The sequence below is a fragment of the Gracilinanus agilis genome, chromosome 4, assembly GCF_016433145.1.
Source record: "Gracilinanus agilis isolate LMUSP501 chromosome 4, AgileGrace, whole genome shotgun sequence".
In the NCBI taxonomy this organism is placed as follows: Eukaryota; Metazoa; Chordata; class Mammalia; order Didelphimorphia; family Didelphidae; genus Gracilinanus; species Gracilinanus agilis.
This window is the reverse complement of record NC_058133.1, coordinates 16432822-16454066: the sequence shown is the minus strand read 5'-3', so window position 1 is coordinate 16454066 and position 21245 is coordinate 16432822. Positions and strand designations below refer to the sequence as shown.

The following is a 21245-nucleotide window of genomic DNA, read 5'->3' as shown; positions in this document are numbered from 1 at the left end:
CAGATGAGGAAACTGAGGCAAACAGAGTGAAGTGGCTTGCCCAGGATCACACAGCTAAGATTCTGGAGCAGTTAGCCATTTCCTTCTTCAGGTCATTTTACAAATGAGGAAACTGAGGCAAACAGAGTGAAGTAGCTTGCCCAAGGTCTCAAACTAGGAACTCGAGAAGATGAGTCGCCTGACTCCAGGCGCAGTACTCTAGACACATCCTAGCTGTGTGATCCTGGGCAAGTCTTTTCACTCCTCTCCACTCAGGTTTGCTTATTTGTAAAATAAGGATAACACTTCCATGCCAAGGTTATTGTAGGGACAGAGTGAGATCTTATTGTTAAATGCTTTTCAAACAACCACTAAATGCTTGCTAGTTTGCATTATTATTATTTTACAACTCGGTGTCTTATGAACTAACTAGCATCCCTTATAAGGCAGGGGTCGGCAACGTATGGCTCTCGAGCCATATCTGGCTCTTTTGAGGGCCAGATAGGGCTCTTTCCGCAGGAGCCATAAAGTCCATTTTTTTCAGGCGCTTTTACAGGAGTGGCACTGGGAGCACTGCACGGTTCTCACAAAATGACATTTTAAAAAATGTGGCATTTATAGCTCTCACGGCCAAAAAGGTTGCCGACCCCTGCCTTAAGGGTTACAAAGTTCCTTGGAGGGAGATGTTAGTCATCGTTGTACCCTCTTCTGTGGATAAAGTGAACATCATTCCCATTTTACTGATGAGAAAACTAAGGTCCAAAGAGGCAGATGATTTCCCCAAACTAGTACACGATGACCTCTGGGCTCGTGCCTTCTGACATTAGATCCAATGGACTTATGGGGAAGAAGCATGGATTCCCCTTCAGTGTCTCTTGGAATCCCCAGCACATCCCAGACCCAGAATTCTAGGCAAGGGGGCCATTGAAAATAGCCAAATGAGGCACAGCTAGGAGACTCGGTGGCTAGAGTCCAGGGTTCCAATGTGGTCTCACACCTCCTGGCTGGGGTGACCCTGGACAAGTCACTTAACCCCTTTTGACTAGCTCTTACCACTCTTCTGCCTTGGAAGCTCTTCTTAGTGTCAGTTCTAAGACAGAAGATAAGGGTTTAAAAAAAAGAAAATGGACAAATAAAAATAAAACTCTATTTTCTTACCTCCTCCTTCCCATGGGGGAAAAAAAGAAAAGAAAAACAAAGCCCTTGTTAAAAAATTCATAAAGCCAAAGTAAAACCCGTTGGCTTTGTCTGATCATCTCATCCTGAAGCCCAAGTTCTTCTCTCTGGTTCATGCTTCAGCATCTGACCTCTAGAATTGTGGGGAGCCATTGTGTTGATCCTGGTACTTCATTCTTCCTGAGCTGTTGGCTCGTAGGAATCATTTTCCCAGTGCCGCTCACTTTTGCTTGGCACCTTCTTAGGGAATGCCTCACCGAGTGTCCTCCTGGCTATCTCCTGCTGCCCCAAGGGATGCTCTGGCCCTTTCTACAGGTGTCCATCCCAGAATGTGAGCCCTCAGAAGGCAGGGACCAGCTTTTCTTTGCCTTGGCCTCCCCAATGCCTAGCAGTATCTGGTATAGAAGTCCTAAATCCATGTCGTTGAATGGAATGAGAAGACTAATGACCAATCGTCATTTGAGAAAGAACTCAGCAACGTACAGGAACTGGCTCATTTTTGTCCTCAGGGTCCAAACGTGGTGCCAAGAGAGTCATGTGTGCTTTAATAAATGCTTCTTCATTCAATCGTAAGAGTTAGAACTGGATGACAGCTTTGAGACCATTGAGTACAACTCTTATTTTACAGGTGAGGAAATCGAGGCGCAGAGAATTGAAGTAACTTGCCCAGGGTCACCCAACTCGGTGTCTAAGGTGGATTTGAACCCAGGTCTTCCTCACTCCCTTCTGGTACCCGATTGATTGATCAAAAAAAAAAAAAAATGGCGCCATTAAAAAGAAAATTGGGCTCAGAAGCAGGAAGAAGTCCCAGCTCTGTTACTGACTTGCGAGTCACTTGAGGTCTTCAAGAATCAGTTTCCTGAGGCATCTCGGTGGTACAAAGGATAGAGCACCATACCCAGAGTCAAGACCTGGGTTCAAATGTGGCATTAGGCGCTGTAGCACTTGCCTTTCTGCCTTACAATTGTTACTAAGGTTGTTGTTTTTTTTTTAATAATCCATTTCCTTATTAATTTCCTCATCAGAAAATTAATGAAAAGATTCAACAGTGGTTGAATAACCTCCTTAAAAGGGATTGGGAGAAAAGTTTTCTTAGCCATAACGTATCTTGAATGGTCAGGATGAGTCCCTGCCCTGGAGAAATGAAAGCTGTGTTCAGACCACTAGATCACGTTGTCTTCGTTAAAGCCACTATTAAGCACTTGCTGTGTACAGAGCATCGATGGAGATCCAGATTGGAGCATCTCACCTCCCGAGACCGACTGGACCACTTTGAGCTCTTCCCAGGCCCAGCTTTTGCCTCGTAGTGAGTTTCGTCCATCTTCTTTCTGAGCCAAGGGCAAAAAAAGATTACATATTTCAGATAGGTTTCTTTTAAAAAAAAAAAACAACCTAATCTCCTTCTTGTGCAAATGAAATTCAGCAGGGTCTGTATAGAAGGGAGTTCTCGCCGCCGTCTGCCTCTTCTCAGTTTGCATGGGCGGCGAGCCAGCATTTCAGCAGGGGTCACTCCTTCCCTCAGCACGTGGGTTCCCACCCTGGAACATGGAGCTTTTCAGAGTTTAAGTTTAGAACTGTAAGAAGGACACGTCAGCCTTGAGTGCAGAGAGAGTGTGTCCATCCCCTCCTCCCCCCCCCGTCCTTATTCTTCCTCTCCCTTCCCCACCCCCCTGGGGCTCAGCTGTAATAGGGGATCATTTGCTCCATCCTTCCCCAAAAGTTCATCCTGAATGAGTCCCTCGAAATTTCACTGAAAGGGGGACAAGAGCTCTAAGAATGAGTTATGGTCCGTGGGTCGTTCAGAACGAAAGGGGATCCATATGTGAAAAGCGGAATTTGTCATCTGTAATGTCAGTTAAATCAAGTCTAATCTACTAAATACATTTTTTATTGCTTGCTTCATTAAAAAAGCTCTTAAGGTAATGAATAATCTTCCGTTTCACCCAGGATTATTAATGCCTTTATAACTCATGTCCACTGAAAATACAAAGGCAGCTTGAAATTCTCGCTTAATCTAGACTCCGTGTTGTCTTAAAGGACCCCGAGGAGCAGAAGCCCATCGGAGCCGGCCTCGTTGCAGATCCGTCACCCGAGGAGTTCCGCGGAACCTGCGCAGCGGAGGAGAGTTGGAGGCCGGAGTCTTCCTCGTTCTCATGCTCTTTTCTCTTCTTCCTTCTCCCACAGCGAGTCCACACGCGACCCCATCGACTCTCCATTTCCCGACATCTCCCATTATCCAGCAGCCTGGGCCCTACTTCTCACACCCGGCCATCCGCTACCACCCTCAGGAGACGCTGAAAGAGTTTGTCCAACTTGTCTGTCCCGATGCTGGTCAGCAGGCCGGACAGGTGGGGTTCCTCAATGTAAGGACCCTTTTTTTGGTAAATTTCTTGGGAAAAATGTTGGCTTCGTGTAACTCTCGTGGCGATGGGGGGGAGGAATCCCGCCACGCCGCTCCGAGGACGTGTTCCCTGACTCCGCTCAGATGTCACGTTGCCTCGAGATGGTGGGAAAGTTAACCGGTCACAGCCATATTTGTGTTAAGTCTGCGGCTGTCTGTGCCGGGCGACATAAATCACGGCGAGGATGAACTCCCCCACCTCCCGCGGTCCGGGGACGGATGAGTCAACCTCGTGCATTCTAACCCCGGTTCCTGTAAGGGTTAACCAAATAGAAAAAAAACGCAAATCATCTATTCAGAATTCGATGGGGGAGCCATTGCAAGGGGGTGGGGGGACCCGGGGCCGCAGATGTTTTGAATCAACTCCGTTGATTTGGGGGAAAAAATACAGCCTTCCAGCCCTTTAGATCCAGTTGACCACTGCGTGAACTCCAGATGCCAAAAGGAAAGTTTATTACAGTTTGTTATTTCTGTGAGCGGTTATCTTTCCCACTTATCTTGGCGTATAGTTAAATGGCCTCGATAGCTCCCAATGAGTGTTTTTGTGCCCCCTCCCCAAATAAACCGAATCATCGCACGATTGAAATCACATTCTGCTCCAATCCAGAAATGATAAGGTGACGATCAGTGGAATTTTAAATAGAGGTCCCGGTGCGGGGCAGGGAGAGGAGGGAGAGGATGCCGCATCACCAGACAAAAACCAGGGCGAGGGAAACGAGAGGGGCGTTTCGGCTTTCTCGTTATCCCGCTGGCCAGATTAGCCCCAATTCTCAGTGCCCAGTTTAGGCGATTTCTCTCCTAAGTCACGGCGTCCTCACTCCCTGCTCTCCCCCCCTCCTGCCCCCACCCCGTGCAGAATACCTGATTCGGCACATCTGAGCCGGACTGACGGCTTTGACTAATGTCTAGCGATATGTGAGCAGATACATTTCTGTCTAGACAACAAATCAATAGAATGTCTTTTTTTCCCCCCTTTTGCTTGTGTATTCATGGGCCTGGCTGCTCCTAGAGCATTCACTTATGGACGTGCAGCCCAGCTTTGCTGGCAGAGCATTTCTAGATTCTGTTGGTCAGACGGACACCAGAGTCTTCCAGAAACAACAGCAACTAATATATGAGGGAATCGGGATGGGACGGAGCGGGAAGAGGCTGGGAGAGGGGCGAGCGGGCTTCTGCTCAATTACTTAAGCTTCAGAAATGAAACCCCGGATAATGGGATTTGCTCCAGCTCCATTTGGATTTGACACTGTCCTTTCAAGACAGGGAGCTGTCCTCAGTGGAATGCTGGCCATCCCATGCCTAGGCAAGCCACGAGATCTCTGGGGAAGTGATGTCAAAACTCGTCTGGTCCCCAGCCCCATAGCTGACTAGTAAATGAGCTTCCTTGCTTTTCTTGCTTTCCCTGCTTTTATTCCTTCCTTCTTTCCTTTCCTTTCCTTTATTTCTTCCTTCCTTCTTTCCTTCCTTTCTTTTTCCTTCCTTCCTTCCCTCCTTTCTTTTTCCTTCCTTACTTCCTTCCCTCCTTTCTTTTTCCTTCCTTCCTTTCTTTCTCCCTCTTTCTTTCTCTCTTTCTTTTCTTCCTTTCTGTCTATCCATCCATCCACCTTTCTTTTTTCTTTCTTCCTTCCTTTCTATTTTCTTTCTTGTTATATCTTTCTTTCCTTCCATCCTTTATAATTCTTTCCATCTTTCTTTTTTCTTTTCTTTTTCCACTTCTTTCTAGCTTTTTTCCCTTCTGCCATTTTTAATTCTTCCTCCTTTTTTCCTTTATTTCCTTCTTCCTTTTTTCTTTTTTCCTTTCTTTTTAGTTATCTCTTTATTTCCTTCCATCCTTTTCCCTTTATTTTTTCCTTTCTTTTTCCATCTTTCTTTCCTCTTTGGATCTTTTCATTTCTTTCTTTTTCTTTCTAGCTATCTCTTTCCTTCTGTCATTTTTTTCCTTTTTGCCTTCCTTCTTTTCATAATTTTGTTCTTTTCCCCTTCCTTCACCTTTTCTTTCTTTCTTCTTAGCTATCTATTTCCTTCCATCTTTTTCCTTTTTCTTTCCATTTTTCTTTCTTCTTTCCTTTTTCTACTCTTTTTTTCTTTCTTGTCATTTTTTCCTTCCTTTCATGATTTCCTCCTTATTTCTTTTTCTTCCTCTTTTTTCTTCCTTTTTCCTTCCTTCCTTCTTTCTTTCCTTCCTTCCTATTTTTCAGCAGCTTTGACATTATCTCATATACCTCCTCAAATTCTCAAAATCCATAATTGTGGAAATTTTCTCCATCTCAGCTGGCCTCTTAAAGGAGATTGTTTAAAAAAGATTTTTTGGCCCATCTCTCCTTGTGATGCTGTGGAAGGTGCTTTTCAAAGAATAATTTCTCCTTTAAAAGGTTGTGGGTTTTGTTCAGCCCCCCAGCATCTTCCCACCAAAGAAGCAGGGTTGGGGGCATGTTCTACCTTACATAATTGGCATCGGGAATCCAAGTGAAGCTTCCATCTTGAGCAGAATTGGGTGACAAGTGAATAGGAAAGTTTCTGTTTCTGGTGTTCTCGACTGTGGGAAGGAAAGCTTTTTTTTAATGGTTAACATATTTATTAAATGTGATGTAATGTTGGATTTCTAAGTCAAAGTCAAGCATGCTTTTCTTCTCCAGTTCCAGGGTCTAAGGAGGATCTCTGTAGGTAGCCAGCAGAGCATCCAATCACGGAGCAGGCACTTTGGAGCGCTTAGCTCATCAGAAGCGTTTCATGAGTGATGACACTCACTTTTTCAGAGTAGCTGCATCCCCAGCCAAAGTGCCCACATGAAAAATTCAGACTGACCCCCAAAATGTCATTTTATGTAAACTGATTCAAAAGCAAGGTTCTAGAATACATTTTCCCCGAGCCGCTAAGAGTGTACTTTTGTCAAGTGCCTTGCAGACCAAAGCAGAGTAATCCTTCATGTCTCCATGGTCTTATGGAAGGCCGCAGGCTGCTCCTTAAGTATAGAGCACTAAATAATTTATGTTGGAGGCGAGTAATGATTGTCTTGTGATCAGAAGCTGCAGAAGGTTGATGTCTGCCTCTTTCACTCTCACAGCCCAATGGTAGCAGCCAAGGCAAGGTGCACAACCCGTTCCTTCCCACCCCAATGTTGCCACCGCCACCTCCGCCACCAATGGCCAGGCCTGTGCCTCTGCCCGTGCCAGACACAAAGCCTCCGACCACATCGACAGAAGGAGGTGCCACCTCGCCCACCTCACCGAGTAAGTATGGCTTAGGCCAGCCTCCCCCGCCTCTCTCCTCCCCTGTGACTGGTCCATCATCTCTGTTGAACCCCAGAAACCATTCCTAGGACTTTCCCCGGCTGGTATGCCGCAGCAGAGAGAGGTAGTCACGGAGCCAAGGATATTCCAAGAAGTAACATAGCCGAAGGACTGCTGAGTCCCTTCCTATCCCCAGTGACGTTTCGGGTAGTCCCGGCATACCAGTGACCGTGTGACCGGCTAACTAGGCATTTTTATAGAACCTCATACCCAAACCTGAGTTTGTAGTTGAAAGAAACGGGTGAATGAATGAACTTTAGTGCTGAGGAGTAGCAGGAAGAATGGCTGAGCCCAGGTCTGCTTCAGCATCAGTAGAACCCATCTAAGAGTTACCCAATGGCCGTGTTGTAGTCAGAGTATATAGACAGAGAGCTCCTTAGAGTTCCTGTTTTCTGAAAGCTTACACTCTTAAGCAGAACCCCTAATATAGAGGTCTGGGTACAGGGCAGCACAGAAACAATGGGCATAGATATCAAACCAACACACGAATAGACCGGCGCATCCTTTACGTGGGCCAAGAGTGTTGCAGTTAAAAGATGGCGGCACGTAGGAGGAAGGAGGTTACTAAGCAGGGCTTGGAGAAAGAAATGGAGGCAATGTCATGCCTACATGTGGGGCAGGAGGGGAAAGAGAGAGGAAGGGCCCGCTCGTCTCTGACTGATGTGGGCCGTTTAGAAATGACGGGAGAGGGGGCCGGTAACGGGTGCTCTTTGGAAGAGAGACCAGAGATGAAGATGGAGTGATAAAGACAAGACAAATCAGACTGAATATGTCAGAAATTAGCACGAGATAACTAGGAGCAGGGAAGGGAAGGGAGATCCCCCAACCCCTCTGAGACTAGGGTTTGAGACCACTCTGAGTGTTTAAGACTCTCCGAGAGTGATGAGACCACTGTCTCAGGGAGAATGGTCAGAAGGCGGCAAATGGGGGAAATGGATAGAAAGAAGCCGCTCGATGGAGAAAGCTTTTAGACCTGGGAGGAGGTGGCTAAAAACTTCACCTACTTCCTACTTCGATCCTCTTGGGCAAAGCTGTTCATCTCTCTGGGGCTCAGGTGGCTCATTGGCGAAATAAGGGGATTGGACTCCATGACTTTATTTTATTTATTTATTTATTTTGGACTCCATGACTTTAGGATGGGACTTGTTACTTTTTCAGCCTGGGAGAATCTGCCATGGCTGGTCCTTTGCTGGGGTAGCCTAGAAGATTTAGCTTCCAAGAAAGGGAAACCATTCTTAACCATTAGAGCTCTCCAGAAGGGACCCAGGCTGCCCCACTTGGGCTCTCCCTCACCAAAATTCTTCTCAGAAGATCATTTGTCAGGAATGTGGAGGAGAAATCCCATTCAAGTCAGGACTAGGTGGATGGTCCCTTCTCCCGCTGGGTTCCTTTGATTCTGCGAGCTCAGTTACCTCCACACCCTAATGAGACAGGACTTTTTGTAAAGATTAGGATATATCGACTGAGAGAGTAGAAATAGCATCAGAGCCACCGGCTCCAAGTTCAAATTTCAGTTCCAACATTTGTCAACTCTGTGGCCTTGGGCAAGTCTCTCTATTTCTCCGGAGATCCATTTGGTCAGCTGTAAAAGGAAGACATTGGAGCCAGGGATCCCTAAGATCTCTTCCATCTTTAAATCTATCATCCTACAAAGGAAAGCCCTTGGTAGAAAATTATCCCTGGGTCCCCATCTCTCCAGAACTGAACAGTCTGCATCTGGTTCAAAAGAGCATCAGAGGATAAAAGTGGGCTCTTTCATCTCTCTTCTCATTGCCTTGAATTGACTCCCAAGACATTGAGTCTTGTAGACAGAGCGCTTGCACTCTCGGGGTATGTAGGAGGAGAATGATGGGCCCAGAGATAGAGATGATATGATTATCGAGGGGGGCAGCTAGGTAGCTCAGTGGAGTGAGAGTCAGGCCTAGAGACTGGAGGTCCTAGGTTCAAATCCGGCCTCAGACACTTCCCAGCTGGGTGACCCTGGGCAAGTCACTTGACCCCCATTGCCTACCCTTACCAATCTTCCACCTATAAGTCAATACACAGAAGTTAAGGGTTTAAAATAAATAAATAAATAAACAAACAAACAAACAAACAAACAAACAAATAAATAAATAAATAGATAGATAAATAAATGGATGAATAAATAAATAACTAAGTAAATAAATAAATAAATGAATGAATGAATGAGTAAACAAACAAATAAATAAATGAATGAATAAATAAATAAATAAATAAATAAATAAATAAATGAAAAGATATGATTATCGAAGGTCACAGAAATGAGCGGCCTTGGCCATGGACTGGAAGGGTCCAGGTCAGAAGCCTGAGGGCCTGCTACTTCCAAAAGAACCTGGTTGGGTGTCTGAACTGAGAGCTGTAGAGAAAGATGCCTTCCTGGTCATGAGAAAGAAACTAGATGTACCGTCAGACCAGGTGGTGTGGGAGCATCGTGGGCACAAAGAGGAAGGCAAGACAGCCCCTGCTCTCAAGGGACTAGGCAGAGACCACACAGAGAGGAGGATTCACTGGCTGGGAAGGAAACGAGGCCAAGAGGCCCTTAGGGTACCCAGAGAGACCAGACACCCGGCTACATCGGTGGAGTCCATGCTAGGTCTGTCCTGTGCCGATGAACTCAAAAGTCAATTCCTCGGAGAAAAGAGTCTTCGGCTCCCATCAGGAATGGCCCTCGGAGCCAAAGAGTCTAATATTCTCATTTTACAAATGAAGAAATCTTGGCTCAGAGAGCCAAGTGTGCAGCTAGGGTTAGATTAAAGTCCAGAAGACCTTCATTCGAATCCTGCTAGACCCTTCCCAGATTCGTGTCCCTGGCCAAATCACTTAACCTTTGTCTGATTCGGTTTTCTTCTCTGTAAAACGAGGATAAAAATAGCACCTCCTTCCTAGAGTTATTTCGGGGATCAAAGGAAATAATATTTATAAAGTGCTTTTGAGACCTTAAAATACTATATAGGTGCTGGCTATAATGTGACCTGTCCCAAATCTCAAAGATTATAAATAGATAATAATAGAGATGGGATTTGAACTCAGATCTTCTGTCTCTAAAATCTTGCCCTTTTCCCATCATCCCATATTTTACTCCCCTCAAAAGGTCTAAACAACAACAAATACTACCTGATATTCCCATCCTCTAGTGTCTTGAGGTCAGGAATGGGATATGAGCTGCCAAAGTGAGCATTTAGGGTGGGGATTAGGAAACAGGTCATTTTCTTGGTGATGCCTCTCCTTTTGTGTACCACTCATTGCAGTAGGGAAGGGGGAAGGCAGGAATCAGGGACCACCCCATGGTTAACAATAAAAGTAAGTGTTAGCATATTATACTCTCCTTCCTCCTTGCCTTTGGCCATCTTGTCTTCTGTGCCTACAATGTCCTTCCTTCTCTTTGTCTTTGACATGCAATAAAGACTTAAAAATAAAAGGGGGGGACAGCTGGGTAGCTCAGTGGATTGAGAGCCAGGCCTAGAGACGGGAGGTCCTAGGTTCAAATCCAGCCTCAGACACTTCCCAGCTGTGTGACCCTGGGCAAGTCACTTGACCCCCCCGTTGCCCACCTTTACCACTCTTCCACCAAGGAGCCAATACACAGAAGTTAAGGGATTAAAAAAATAAAATTAAATTAAAATAAAATAAAAATTTTTAAAGTAAGTGTTGGGGGCAGCTGGGTGGCCCAATGGATAGAGAGCCAAGCCTGGAGATGGAGGGTCCTGGGTTCAAATTTGACCTCAGACAATTTCTAGCTCTGTGACCCTGGGCAAGTCACTTGACCCCTATTGCCTAGCCCTTATTGTTCTTCTGCCTTAGAATTCATAGTTAATATTGCTTCTAAGGCAGAAGGTATGGTTTTAAAGAAAAAAGAGACAGTATTATTTGACTCTGGGATTTGGGGCTTAAAGCTTCCAGAAGAACAGCCGATATAGAAGCAAAAAGAAGCCCCAGCTGATGGGATAGAAAGGATTCTCCCATTTTCCACTCATGTGAGGCAGGCTTAGGCTGTGGTTTTTGCCACAATAATGTCCTATTTGTTATCTCCACATTTTCTACTTCATTAAAAAGACAGCAACATACGGTGAGAGTCATAATTTACTGCCCCAAACTTGTGTCACTCTAATTAAAAACTCCAAACGCACTCGTCTTCTTTGTGATGCTGGATGCCGCCCCCTCCCCGACTGTCACTTAGGAAGGATGTTAGCGATCTGAATCCATTCCACGGGGAGACACGGCTTCTCTCCTTCAAGTCACAGCTCAGAGGCTCGGGATCCATCTAGTCCAGCTCCTCGTGGCCAGAATCCCTTCTTCCGGGTCCCTGGCAGGTCATCGTCCAGCTTCCACCTGAACCGTTATAGGCAGGAGCCCCCGAAAGCCCCCGAAAGCCGAGACGGGGGTCGTTGTTGTCCTTGTCGGAGAGGGAGCTTGGTAGAAACTGCACCGGATGGGAATTGGAGGGAGCTGCTCTGTTCCAGGACAGGGAAGAGAGTGCTGGCTCTGCAGTCAGGAAAACTCGAATTCAAATCCAGTCTCAGACACTCGCTAGCTGTGTGACCCGGGGCAAGTCACTTGCCGCCGTTTGCCTCCGTTTCCTCATCTGTAAATGAAGCGGTTACACTCGAGGACATGGAGGTTCCTTCCCAGCTCTAAGTCAATGATTCTAGGATAGAATAGCCGCTGCTTCTTGCCTGAAATGTATCATAGGAAACCGTTAGAAAATTCTTTTTCAAAGGAATCTGTCAGCTGGGAAGAATATCTCATGAGACTTTTTCCAAGGAAAATTCTCTGTACGCTCAAAAGCAGCATAAAAAAATGCTGTTAGCTTTGTGACTTCACACGGCCTCCCATATGGTCGCTGAGCTCTAATGATGAAGAAGTTGTTCCTAATAGAACAGAGTCTTCCCTGAGGCGTCCGCCTGCTGGTGGGCGCTCATTCTGCCCTCTGGACTCGCCTCAGACACTTGAAGGGAGTTACCACACCTGCAGCCAGCCCCAAGTGCCCACAGGAGTCCTCCGCTTGTTCCCCACATCGCGGTTCTCTGTGCCTTCGCCCTCGTGGCGGTCAGCTTCTTGGCGTTGTCTGTTTTGTCAGGGACCCATGTAGGATGGGTGCTTGAACACAGGACCAGTCCCTTGTGTGGTCATCATGGCTGTGAGCATTTATGTGGCCGACTTGGGGTCTTCCCTTCTGTGTGTGTTCATGGACCCTTTAGGCACTCTGGTGAACCCTACTCAGAAGCAGATTTTTTTTAATGAATGAGATAAAATACATAGGATTGAAAAGGGTGCCAATACTGAAGTACAGAGAGAGACAGACAGACAGGGAGAGAGAAAGAGAGAGACAAAGACAGAGACAGAGACAGACAGACAAAGAGAGAGACAAAGACAAAGACAGAGACAGACAGAGAGAGAGAAAGAGAGAGATAAAGACAGAGACAGACAGAGAGAGAGAAAGAGAGAGACAGAGACAGACAGACAAAGAGAGAGACAAAGACAGAAACAGACAGAGAGAGAGAAAGAGAGAGACAAAGACAGAGACAGAGACAGACAGACAAAGAGAGAGACAAAGACAAAGACAGAGACAGACAGAGAGAGAGAAAGAGAGAGACAAAGACAGAGACAGACAGAGAGAGAGAAAGAGAGAGACAAAGACAGAGACAGACAGACAGGGAGAGAGAAAGAGAGAGACAGAGACAGAGACAGACAGAGAGAGAGAAAGAGAGAGGCAAAGGCAGAGACAGAGACAGACAGACAGAGAGAGACAAAGACAAAGATAGAGACAGAGAGAGAAAGAGACAGACAAAGACAGACAGAGACAGACAGAGAGAGAGAAAGAGAGAGGCAAAGGCAGAGACAGACAGAACCAGAGAGCCAGAGCCTGCTCCGCTCAGCTTATAACTGACCGATGATGCCCCACACCTCTGCTCAGAAGGGCACTTTCTACCCTTTGACTGAGGTTACCCACCAGTGAACAGGATCCCGCTGCCTCCCGAGCAGTCCCGGCAGCCCTCTCCACTTTGGTTCACCCCTCTTTGCTAGGAAAGTCTTCCTTCCATTCTGCTAAAGTTGGCAGGTTTCAGTAGAAATATGTGTAGTGAAAAGATTGAGGATCAGGAGCCCTAAAGCAAAAAGTCGGGAGAGTTGGATTCGAGTATCAATCTTTACTAGCTTCCCGACTGGACTTTGTGGACTTAAAATTAATATCCAATAACTAAATATTATATTTAATAAAGTGTTTATTAATAATAAACTAACAAAAGAGACCTGACTAAAAGGTTACTAACCAACCCGCTCCCAGGAGCAAAAGAGAAAGAATGAGGAAGAGCCTCAGAACTTACACCAAGTGACCAGGCAAATGTAAACAAAAGGAAAAGCATTCTAGGTAATACAGAAAGGAATTCTGGGCAATGCAGTCTTTAGGGGTTCAAGATTTTCCAACTATACAACTTCCCCGATAAAGATTTGGGGTCCTAATTCCATTGGTCAGTACACCTAACGTTGGGCGAGTCACTTCCCCTTTCCAGACTCAGTTTCCTCATCTGTAAATTGGGGGCAGTGATCTTCGCCCATCCCTGAGTTCCCTGTTAGCCTGTCGAGTCTTTTAGTGACCTGGGTTTGAGTCCTGTATCCACCACTTAGATAGTCTAACAGTTCCACTATTCTAATGTTGAGTTTCCTCATCCCTAAAGTAGATTTAATAATATTTTAACTCCCTTCCTCATATAGTTCTTTTTTTATTTTTGTACCCTTAATTTCCCTCTTAAAATCAATAGTGTACTGGTTCCAAGACAGATGAGCAATAAGCTCTAGGCAATGGGGGGGGGGGGGGATGACTTATTCAGGGTCACACAGCTAGGAAGTATCCAAGATCAGATTTGAACTCAGGACCTCCTGTCTCTAGGCAAGGTCCTAAATCCACCAAGCCACCTAGTTGCCCCTTACCATAGGGTTCTTATTATAGTGAGTATTTAAGATTTACAAAGCACTTTAAATATTATCTCATTTGACCCTCACAGTAACCCAGGGAGGGAGGCGCTATTATGATCTCTATTTTACAAATAAGGAAGCTGAGGCAGGAAGCAGTTAAGAGACTTGCTCAGGGTCAGAAAGCATCTTAAGTGCTGAATTTGAACTCAGGTTCTCCTAACTCTGGGTCCAGTGCTCGTGAAGGAGAGGTGACCACGTAAATTATTCTGACGAGGATACAGGTCCCAAAATAATCCCTGGTGACCTTGAGTCAGTCATTTCCATTTTGAAGTCTTTGTCCCCTTAGCTGACACCCCGTACGGCACCAAGCAGACCCAGAAACGTTTCTAAAAGTTTATAAATGTTCTCTGTTCCAACGCCAGGTGTAATTATTATTGCCATCACACAGTGAAATACAAATGAATGTCAGCAAGCCAGGGAGTGCATTTTTTTTTAACTAATCAGTTGCCTCTGGCACCAGCAGCCAGCTTGGCAGCTGTGGCCCAAAAAAAAAAAAAAAAACTGAGGAAAGGAGGGGATAATCTGCTTTTCACAGACAAGAAAATACATTCCTTAAAACAAATTTGAAACATTCTCATCGGTGGCCGAAAAATATTCCAAAGGCTGTGAGCATCCCATGCCCCTCGCTGGGCGCCAGTGCCCACGCCTGGGGGAGCTGTGGGTGCCAGGGTAGCTGGTGAGCATCCTCCCCGGGATGCCATGGCAACCAGAAGGGGAACTCGCATGATAATCAGGCCTGGGCAAGTCACGTGTTTGGCCCCCGCTGGCGGGTTCCCATCTTGGAGCCTTACACCTGGCCGGGAAATCAGCCCTGCCGGACGGACCAGGACGGCGAGTGAGCGGCTCCTTTCCAAGCACTTGGCACCACGGAGATGTGCTCCTTTGGATCTCGGGCGGCCACTAAAGCAGCAGAGCCAATTGCCAGACCCTTGGACTGGGACTCATTTGGTCTTCTTGTCCTTTCGAATGCAAAATCCTTCATTATCTCCCCCCCAAAAAAAGCCAAAAAGTCACCTCATTTGTGGAGAGGGGCCGCTCGGTGAGAACTATTCTCTTCTCCCTCCTCCCCCTCCCCGCAGAAGGAAAGGGGGCGAGCCCCGGAGCCTTCGTGCTTTAGAGGAAAGAGATTCTTTTTGAGTACAGATAGGACAGCTCGAATAAAACTGGCTCCGGTTCCTTTTCTAATGAATGAAGATAAGCCACAGCTCGATTGGAAAACTCATAAAAGACTCCGAAGCATCCTTCGGGCCTTCTTAAGAAATCCCTTTCGTTTTTTAAGTTCTAGAATTCCTCTTCGAGCCCTTTTAGGTGGCTCCGCATGAGATACTTCGGGCCCGTGTTTATGAGGTAGAGGAAGCGGGGGGCACCGCCCCAGCACCCCCCTCCACAGAGTACTTCCAGGATTGTGGAACGGGACGGGGGGCCCCCTACAATGGGGCAGGCCCAGGACACCGCCGGCCTCTGCGCTGGGATTTCAGTCAGGATGGCGTTTCTGCCATGCTCCAAGGCTCGCAGAGCCCTTTCCAGACATTTCCTCCCTGGGAGGCTGGGGCTGCGGACGTTGTGAGCCCGTCCCAGCAAGGGCTTCTTGACCCACTCTAAGGGAAGGAAGTTCTCTGACTCTCCCCAAGTCACCCAGCAAGTGTGAGAGGCTCTATTGGAAGCCTCTTCCCAACACGGCGTGGCATCATGAGAAGAGCCCCAGACGTCAGGTCAGGAAGATGGGAGTCCTCGTCCCCGTTAAGTGGCCTGGGAAAATGTCCTGACGCCTCTTCATTTTCCTCATCTGTGAATTCAGGAGGAATCTGTGGCCTCAGAGGTCCCAGCTGGCTCTCAAATTGGTGATCCTGTTCTCTGATCCTTCCTGAGCCTCAGTTTCCTGATCTGTAAGATTGGAAGGTTGGGTTTGTGCCTTCTCAGGTTCTTCCCAACTTAAGATTGTGAAGCCATGTAAAAAGATAAATCCCTGACGCCCCCTGGTCTTTGTTTCTCCTCCTCTAGTAAGTGAAGGGACTGGCCTAGATGACCTCTCCAAGGTCCTCTCCGTCTCCAAACTCTGTGAGTCCCCAAGCTCAGCATCCCAGAGGCCCCAGCACCATCTGGGGGCCTTCACGGAGATCCCCCCTGATTCACGTCATCATCGGAACCTTTCATGAATTTCCTTGAGGCTGCCATCCCCAGGTGGCTTCTGTGAGACCCACAACCCAAGTTAGAGAAGTTTCGAAGGGGATGGGGCACTCGAGAAGACCCTCCACGGATCATTTTTCATTTCTCTTGTCCTTTAATCTCTTCCTGCGAAGACCTCAGGGACCTGCAAAAAGATTTCTAACATTGTTTTAGCCGTGAGCTCTGTCCCTAATATAATAGAGCAGATAAACAGTGTCCGGGAGGAGCAGGAAAGGACCCATAAAAGGAGGGCAGCCATTGAGGAAAGAGTAGTCGTACAGAATGTGAGGAGAAAAAGCAACGCCAGCTGCCATTGACAATGAGAGAGAAAAGATGCTCAGGCCCCGTGTTATTGCTATTCAGTCATTTTTGTCACGTCTGACCAATCGTGACCCCATTTGGGGTTTTCTTGGCAAAGATACTGGAGGGGTTGGCCATTTCCTTCTCCAGCTCATTTTACAGATGAGGAAACTGAGGCAAACAGGGTGAAATGACTTGCCCAAGGTCACACAGTTAAGCTACTGGACTGGTTTGCCATTTCTTTCTCCAGCTCATTTTACAGATGAGGAAACAGAGGCAAACAGGGTGAAATGACTTACCGAGAGTCACACAGCTAGTATCTGAACTCCCAAAGATGAGTCTTCCTGGCTCCACACCTGGCATTCTATCTGCTGCCCCAGCTGCCTGCCCTTTTGTATATAAAGTGCTGGTCTATCATGGTAGAAAGGATTTCCTCACCTGGAAGTTCTTTCTCTCAATAAAATCACAGGTCTGGCCCCTCTCCCAACATAAATGTTTTTTTTTTTCCTTTTTTAGCCTAGAAGTTCCATTACGGCAGGCTGTTTTGTGTTAGTCCCCCTACATTTTAGCACGAGATTTAGTTCATATTAAATGCTCAATGAACAATTATCAACTGATAGAAAATCCAAACCAGAAAACTTTTTAAATGTCCTCTAGTCCAAACCTTTCATGCTTCAGATGAGAAAGCTGGAGACCAGAGAGGTTCATCCATTTGCCCCAGGGTCACAGAGGTTAAAAAAATGCCCAAGCTTGGTTTCGAACCCAGGACATACAAGTCCCACACCTTGTACAAGGAAGCATGGTACAGAGGTTGTCTAAGGCAGAAAATAGTCACTCGAGGCCAGAAGGATTGAGGGATATTCACTTCCATCTGAGAAAAAAAAAAAAGGAACCTTTTCCCAAACTTGTCTATTGGAATAAGAACCCCAAATATCCATTAAAAGTGTCCCACTTTGCCAGGGTATTAGGAGTTGAGTGATTTCATCTCACAGATAAGCCTGTCGTATAATGAAAATGAGAGATAACAGAATGGGCATCCCTTGATACCCCAGAGATATTAAAAGCATAAAAGGAAAGAGTCCAAGATATTGAGCAGATCTTCCTGGAACAACTTACGGAAATATGGCAGTGAGGAATAATGGTGAGAACTCTGGGCCTAGAGATAGAAAGATCTGTGTTCAAATCCTGCCTCAAACACTTTATTAGCTATGAAACCCTGGGTGAGTCACTTCATTTCTCTCTGGTTCCATTTCTTCATTAGTAAACTGAGGGTGCTAGACAAGACCTCCATCCAGCTCTGCACCTATGGTCCCTTGGGCAGGATATTTCCATAGGTAGTGAGTGTGAAAGTTTTGTCATCTGTATTGACAGAACCAGCACCCACACTGGCAAAATCCCATGTTTGTCAATATAGGTAGGTACCTGGAGTGCATCTCCCTATGCACATGATGACCAGCAACATGGAGTCCCTCCAGCATCCTCCCAAAGTCCCGTAGTAATCATTTGTTCTTGGATGCTTGGAACTCCAATCCCCACTCTTCCATTTTGAGCCCCAACATCCGTGTGAGCATCCTTGACAGAAATGGGAGGACCAAACCGCTGTCACTGTCCGACTCTATTTCTTCCTTCCATAATTTTGGTATTCTACCGCACAGAAGAGGGGTCAAGTGGACATCACTGTACATGTTGAGCAAGTGCTAGGAATCTTAGATCTAAGACTGCATTAGCCTTCGGAGAAGGAGGGCACCAAAAGCTCGTACTCAGAGTATGAGTGCATTTTCTTTCATTTGGAGAAGTCCGTGATATTTTACTGGAGATCAGCATGCCTTCTTCTCATCATTAGAGACGTGGGTCTCTTCTTGATTAGAGTGAGACATTTAAAAATCCCAGTCCCACACTGTCCACATGTCAACAACCCAGGCAGAAGGTAAATAATATTCACTTCTCTAGGATGTGAATATCACATTACATCTATCAAGTTTTAAACATAGGGATCTGGGTTCAAATCTTAGCTTTACCCCTGTGCAAGTCATTTAATCCCACCAAGCCTCAGTTTCCTTATCTGTAAAATGCAGGAATTGGACTAGATCTTCAGTTCTCTAACTTTTGGGGCTCAGAACTCCATTACACTTTTTTTTTAATCCTTAACTTCAGTCTTAAAATCAATATTGGTCTCAAAGCAGAAGAATGGAAAGGGCAAGGCAATGGGAATTAAGTGACATAGCTAGGAAGCATCTGAGGACAAATTTGAGCCCAGGTCCTCCTATCTTTAGGTTCTCAATCCACTGAGCTACCAAGCTACCCCTCTATTACACTCTTTAAAATAATTATCAAATATAAAATATAAATCAAAGATCATTTGGTTGCATGGGTCATATCTATTGATATTGACTATATTAGGAATTAAAACAAATTTTAAAAATATGTATGAGTTCTTTTAGGATAGCAATGAAAGCCATCATATATTCATAGAAATAACACTTTAATGGGAAAAAACTATTTTTTCCACAACAAAAAAGTTAGTGAGAAGAGTGGCTTCGTTTTCCATATTTTTACAAAGTTCTTTAATGTCTAGCTTGTCAAAAGACATCTAGATTCTCATATCTGCTCCTGATTTCAATCCACTGAGATATAGTATTGAAACCTGATTCCAATAGATAAGTAGTTGGGAAGAGTATATTAATAGTTGAATACCATCTTAGTATTATTGTTAAAATAGTTCTGAGCTCAGGGAATTCCAGGAATCTAAGAGGTACATTTTGAGAACTGTTGGATTAGATAACACCTACTACCCCTCCTAGCCCTAAATCTCTGATAACCTTCAGTCAAGAGCAGGGATATTTCTAAAGTCCAGATGTTTGACCTCCCATGGAGAAAGCATCTTTTCCCATCGAACAATTGAGAAGCATTTATTAAGGGATTACTGGGTGAGAGGCACTGTGCTAAATCCTGAAAAGACAAAGACAAATGTGTAAACAGTCTCTACCTTCAGGAAGCTAACACTCTAGTCAAAGAAGAAGACCTGGACGTGTATACAATGGGGTTAACAAACCCGACTGGTTCATGTCAATTCGTTAGTGCCAAGGGAATCTTGGGAAAATGGAAAACTCTCGGCTCCACTTCTCAGTTCTACCTTTACAACCATGCCCAGGAGTTACATTCTGCTCATTTACCTTAATGAGTGCATTTTATTTATAGAGTAACTAGCATTTCCTCTGACAGCTCCTGCATGTATTAAAAATGAAAGTTCTCTCAGGAGCATCTTTTTATAATAAATGCCAGTATAGTTTAAACAATAGATTAGAAAAGGTATTTCTTTTGGTAATTAGTCACCGTATTCATTCAACGGACAATTGATCGTTTCCCAAATACCTACCATTCATAAAACATAATGCAAGGAACCTCATTTAAAAGGGGCCAGATTAATGGGGTTTAGGTGACAATTTATGAAAACATTCCTGCATCTGCTTATGCAGCATCTCCACCCTGATGAGCATGGTGTAGACAGAACCCTGGTCCTCTGGAAATGAATGTTGACTTTGCCATTTCAGCATATGACACTAGCATTCACCCACTTTCTTGTGTGCTCGTGACCTTGACCATCTTACTTCATGGCCATAGACCTTGGTTTCTTCTCTAAAATTAATGGGTTTAGAATTCATAATTTCTAAGACTCTTTTCTAGTTGGAAAAGATTATTCATTTTCCTTGAGAAAGGTCTTTGTTATAAGGGATAGCTCTCAGAGAAGGGAAGGGAAAAGATATGGGGAAAAATCTAAGTGATGTAAAAAGAACATATATCAATAAAAAAATTTAATTATTTTTTAAAAACAAATATTTATTAATTGACTTGAGTTCAGATTCTGGTTACACCACTTATTTCCTGTGTGATCTTGGACAAATCACCTCTTTCCCTCTCTGGGCCTCAGTTTCCTTGTCTGTAAAGTGACTGATTTGGACTCAAAGATTCTAAATCTGTGATTAGTGAAATTCACCAAATAAGAGAATTTCCCTGTTGAAAGGAACCAGATTCAAACCCAGGATCTCTTGTTTCTAGGTCTGGCTCTCAATCCACTGAAATACCTAACTGCCCCTCATTACACTCTTAAAAATTATTAAGGACCTCAAAGAACTTTTGGTTATATGGGTTATATCCATTGATATTTAGCATATTAGAAATTAAAACATAAGTTTTAAAGAGGACATTCAACCATTCCCTGAAGATTCTAAGGAAGAAGGAACTCCTGACTTCCTGAGGCAAGTGGCTCATTCCACTTTTGAACAGCTCTCCATTTTTCCTGCTATCTAGCCTTGATTTTACCTTTTTTCACTTGCACCTATGACAGCAAGTTCTAGTACTTGTACCACCTAAGTCATCCTCTTCTCTACCCTCACTTCTGAATGCTTCTCCTAAAATGTGGCTTCTAGACTGACAGCCCTCTAAGGGCCCTTCCAACTTGAGCTTCCATGAGTCTGTCATCTATCTACTTTCTTTCAAAGAATCAAATTTATAAATGAAAATTATTTTCCTGAGCAATCAGTAAGGATTTATTAATTGCCTCCAGTGTTCTAAGCACTATGCTAAAAGCTAAGGTTAAAGAAAGCATTCTTTGCCCTCATTCCAGTGGTGTTCTATGCTTCTCTTGTCAAAAATTAATGTTTTGGGGGGAGAAGTGGTGGCTCAGTGGATAGAGAGCCAGGACTAGAGATAAGCGGTCCTGTGTTCAACTCTGTCCTCAAATACTTCTAGCTGTGTAACCCTGGGCAAGTGACTTAATCCCCATTGCCTAGCTTTTACTGCTCTTCTGCCTTGAAATCAATACACAATATTGATTGTAAGATGGAAAATAAGAGTTTTTATTTTTTTTAAAAAAAAGAATTAATTCTTTGGGAATGTGTTGATTAGTATTTCCTACTAAATCAAGATTCTTATACAAAATG

At 44.9% G+C, this 21245-nt stretch overlaps 1 protein-coding gene across 1 annotated transcript in view; it reads left to right on the top strand.

Moving 5' to 3' along the window:
• NFIA (nuclear factor I A) overlaps positions 1-21245 on the top strand; it is a gene marked incomplete at its 5' end in the record, with an annotated part of 248847 nt that overhangs the window by 161300 nt on the left and 66302 nt on the right. Inside the window, 2 exons of the mRNA XM_044671853.1 lie at positions 3340-3518; positions 6621-6786. Coding sequence (XP_044527788.1) covers positions 3340-3518; positions 6621-6786 — 345 coding nt within the window. The remainder of the gene's footprint in view (positions 1-3339; positions 3519-6620; positions 6787-21245) is intronic.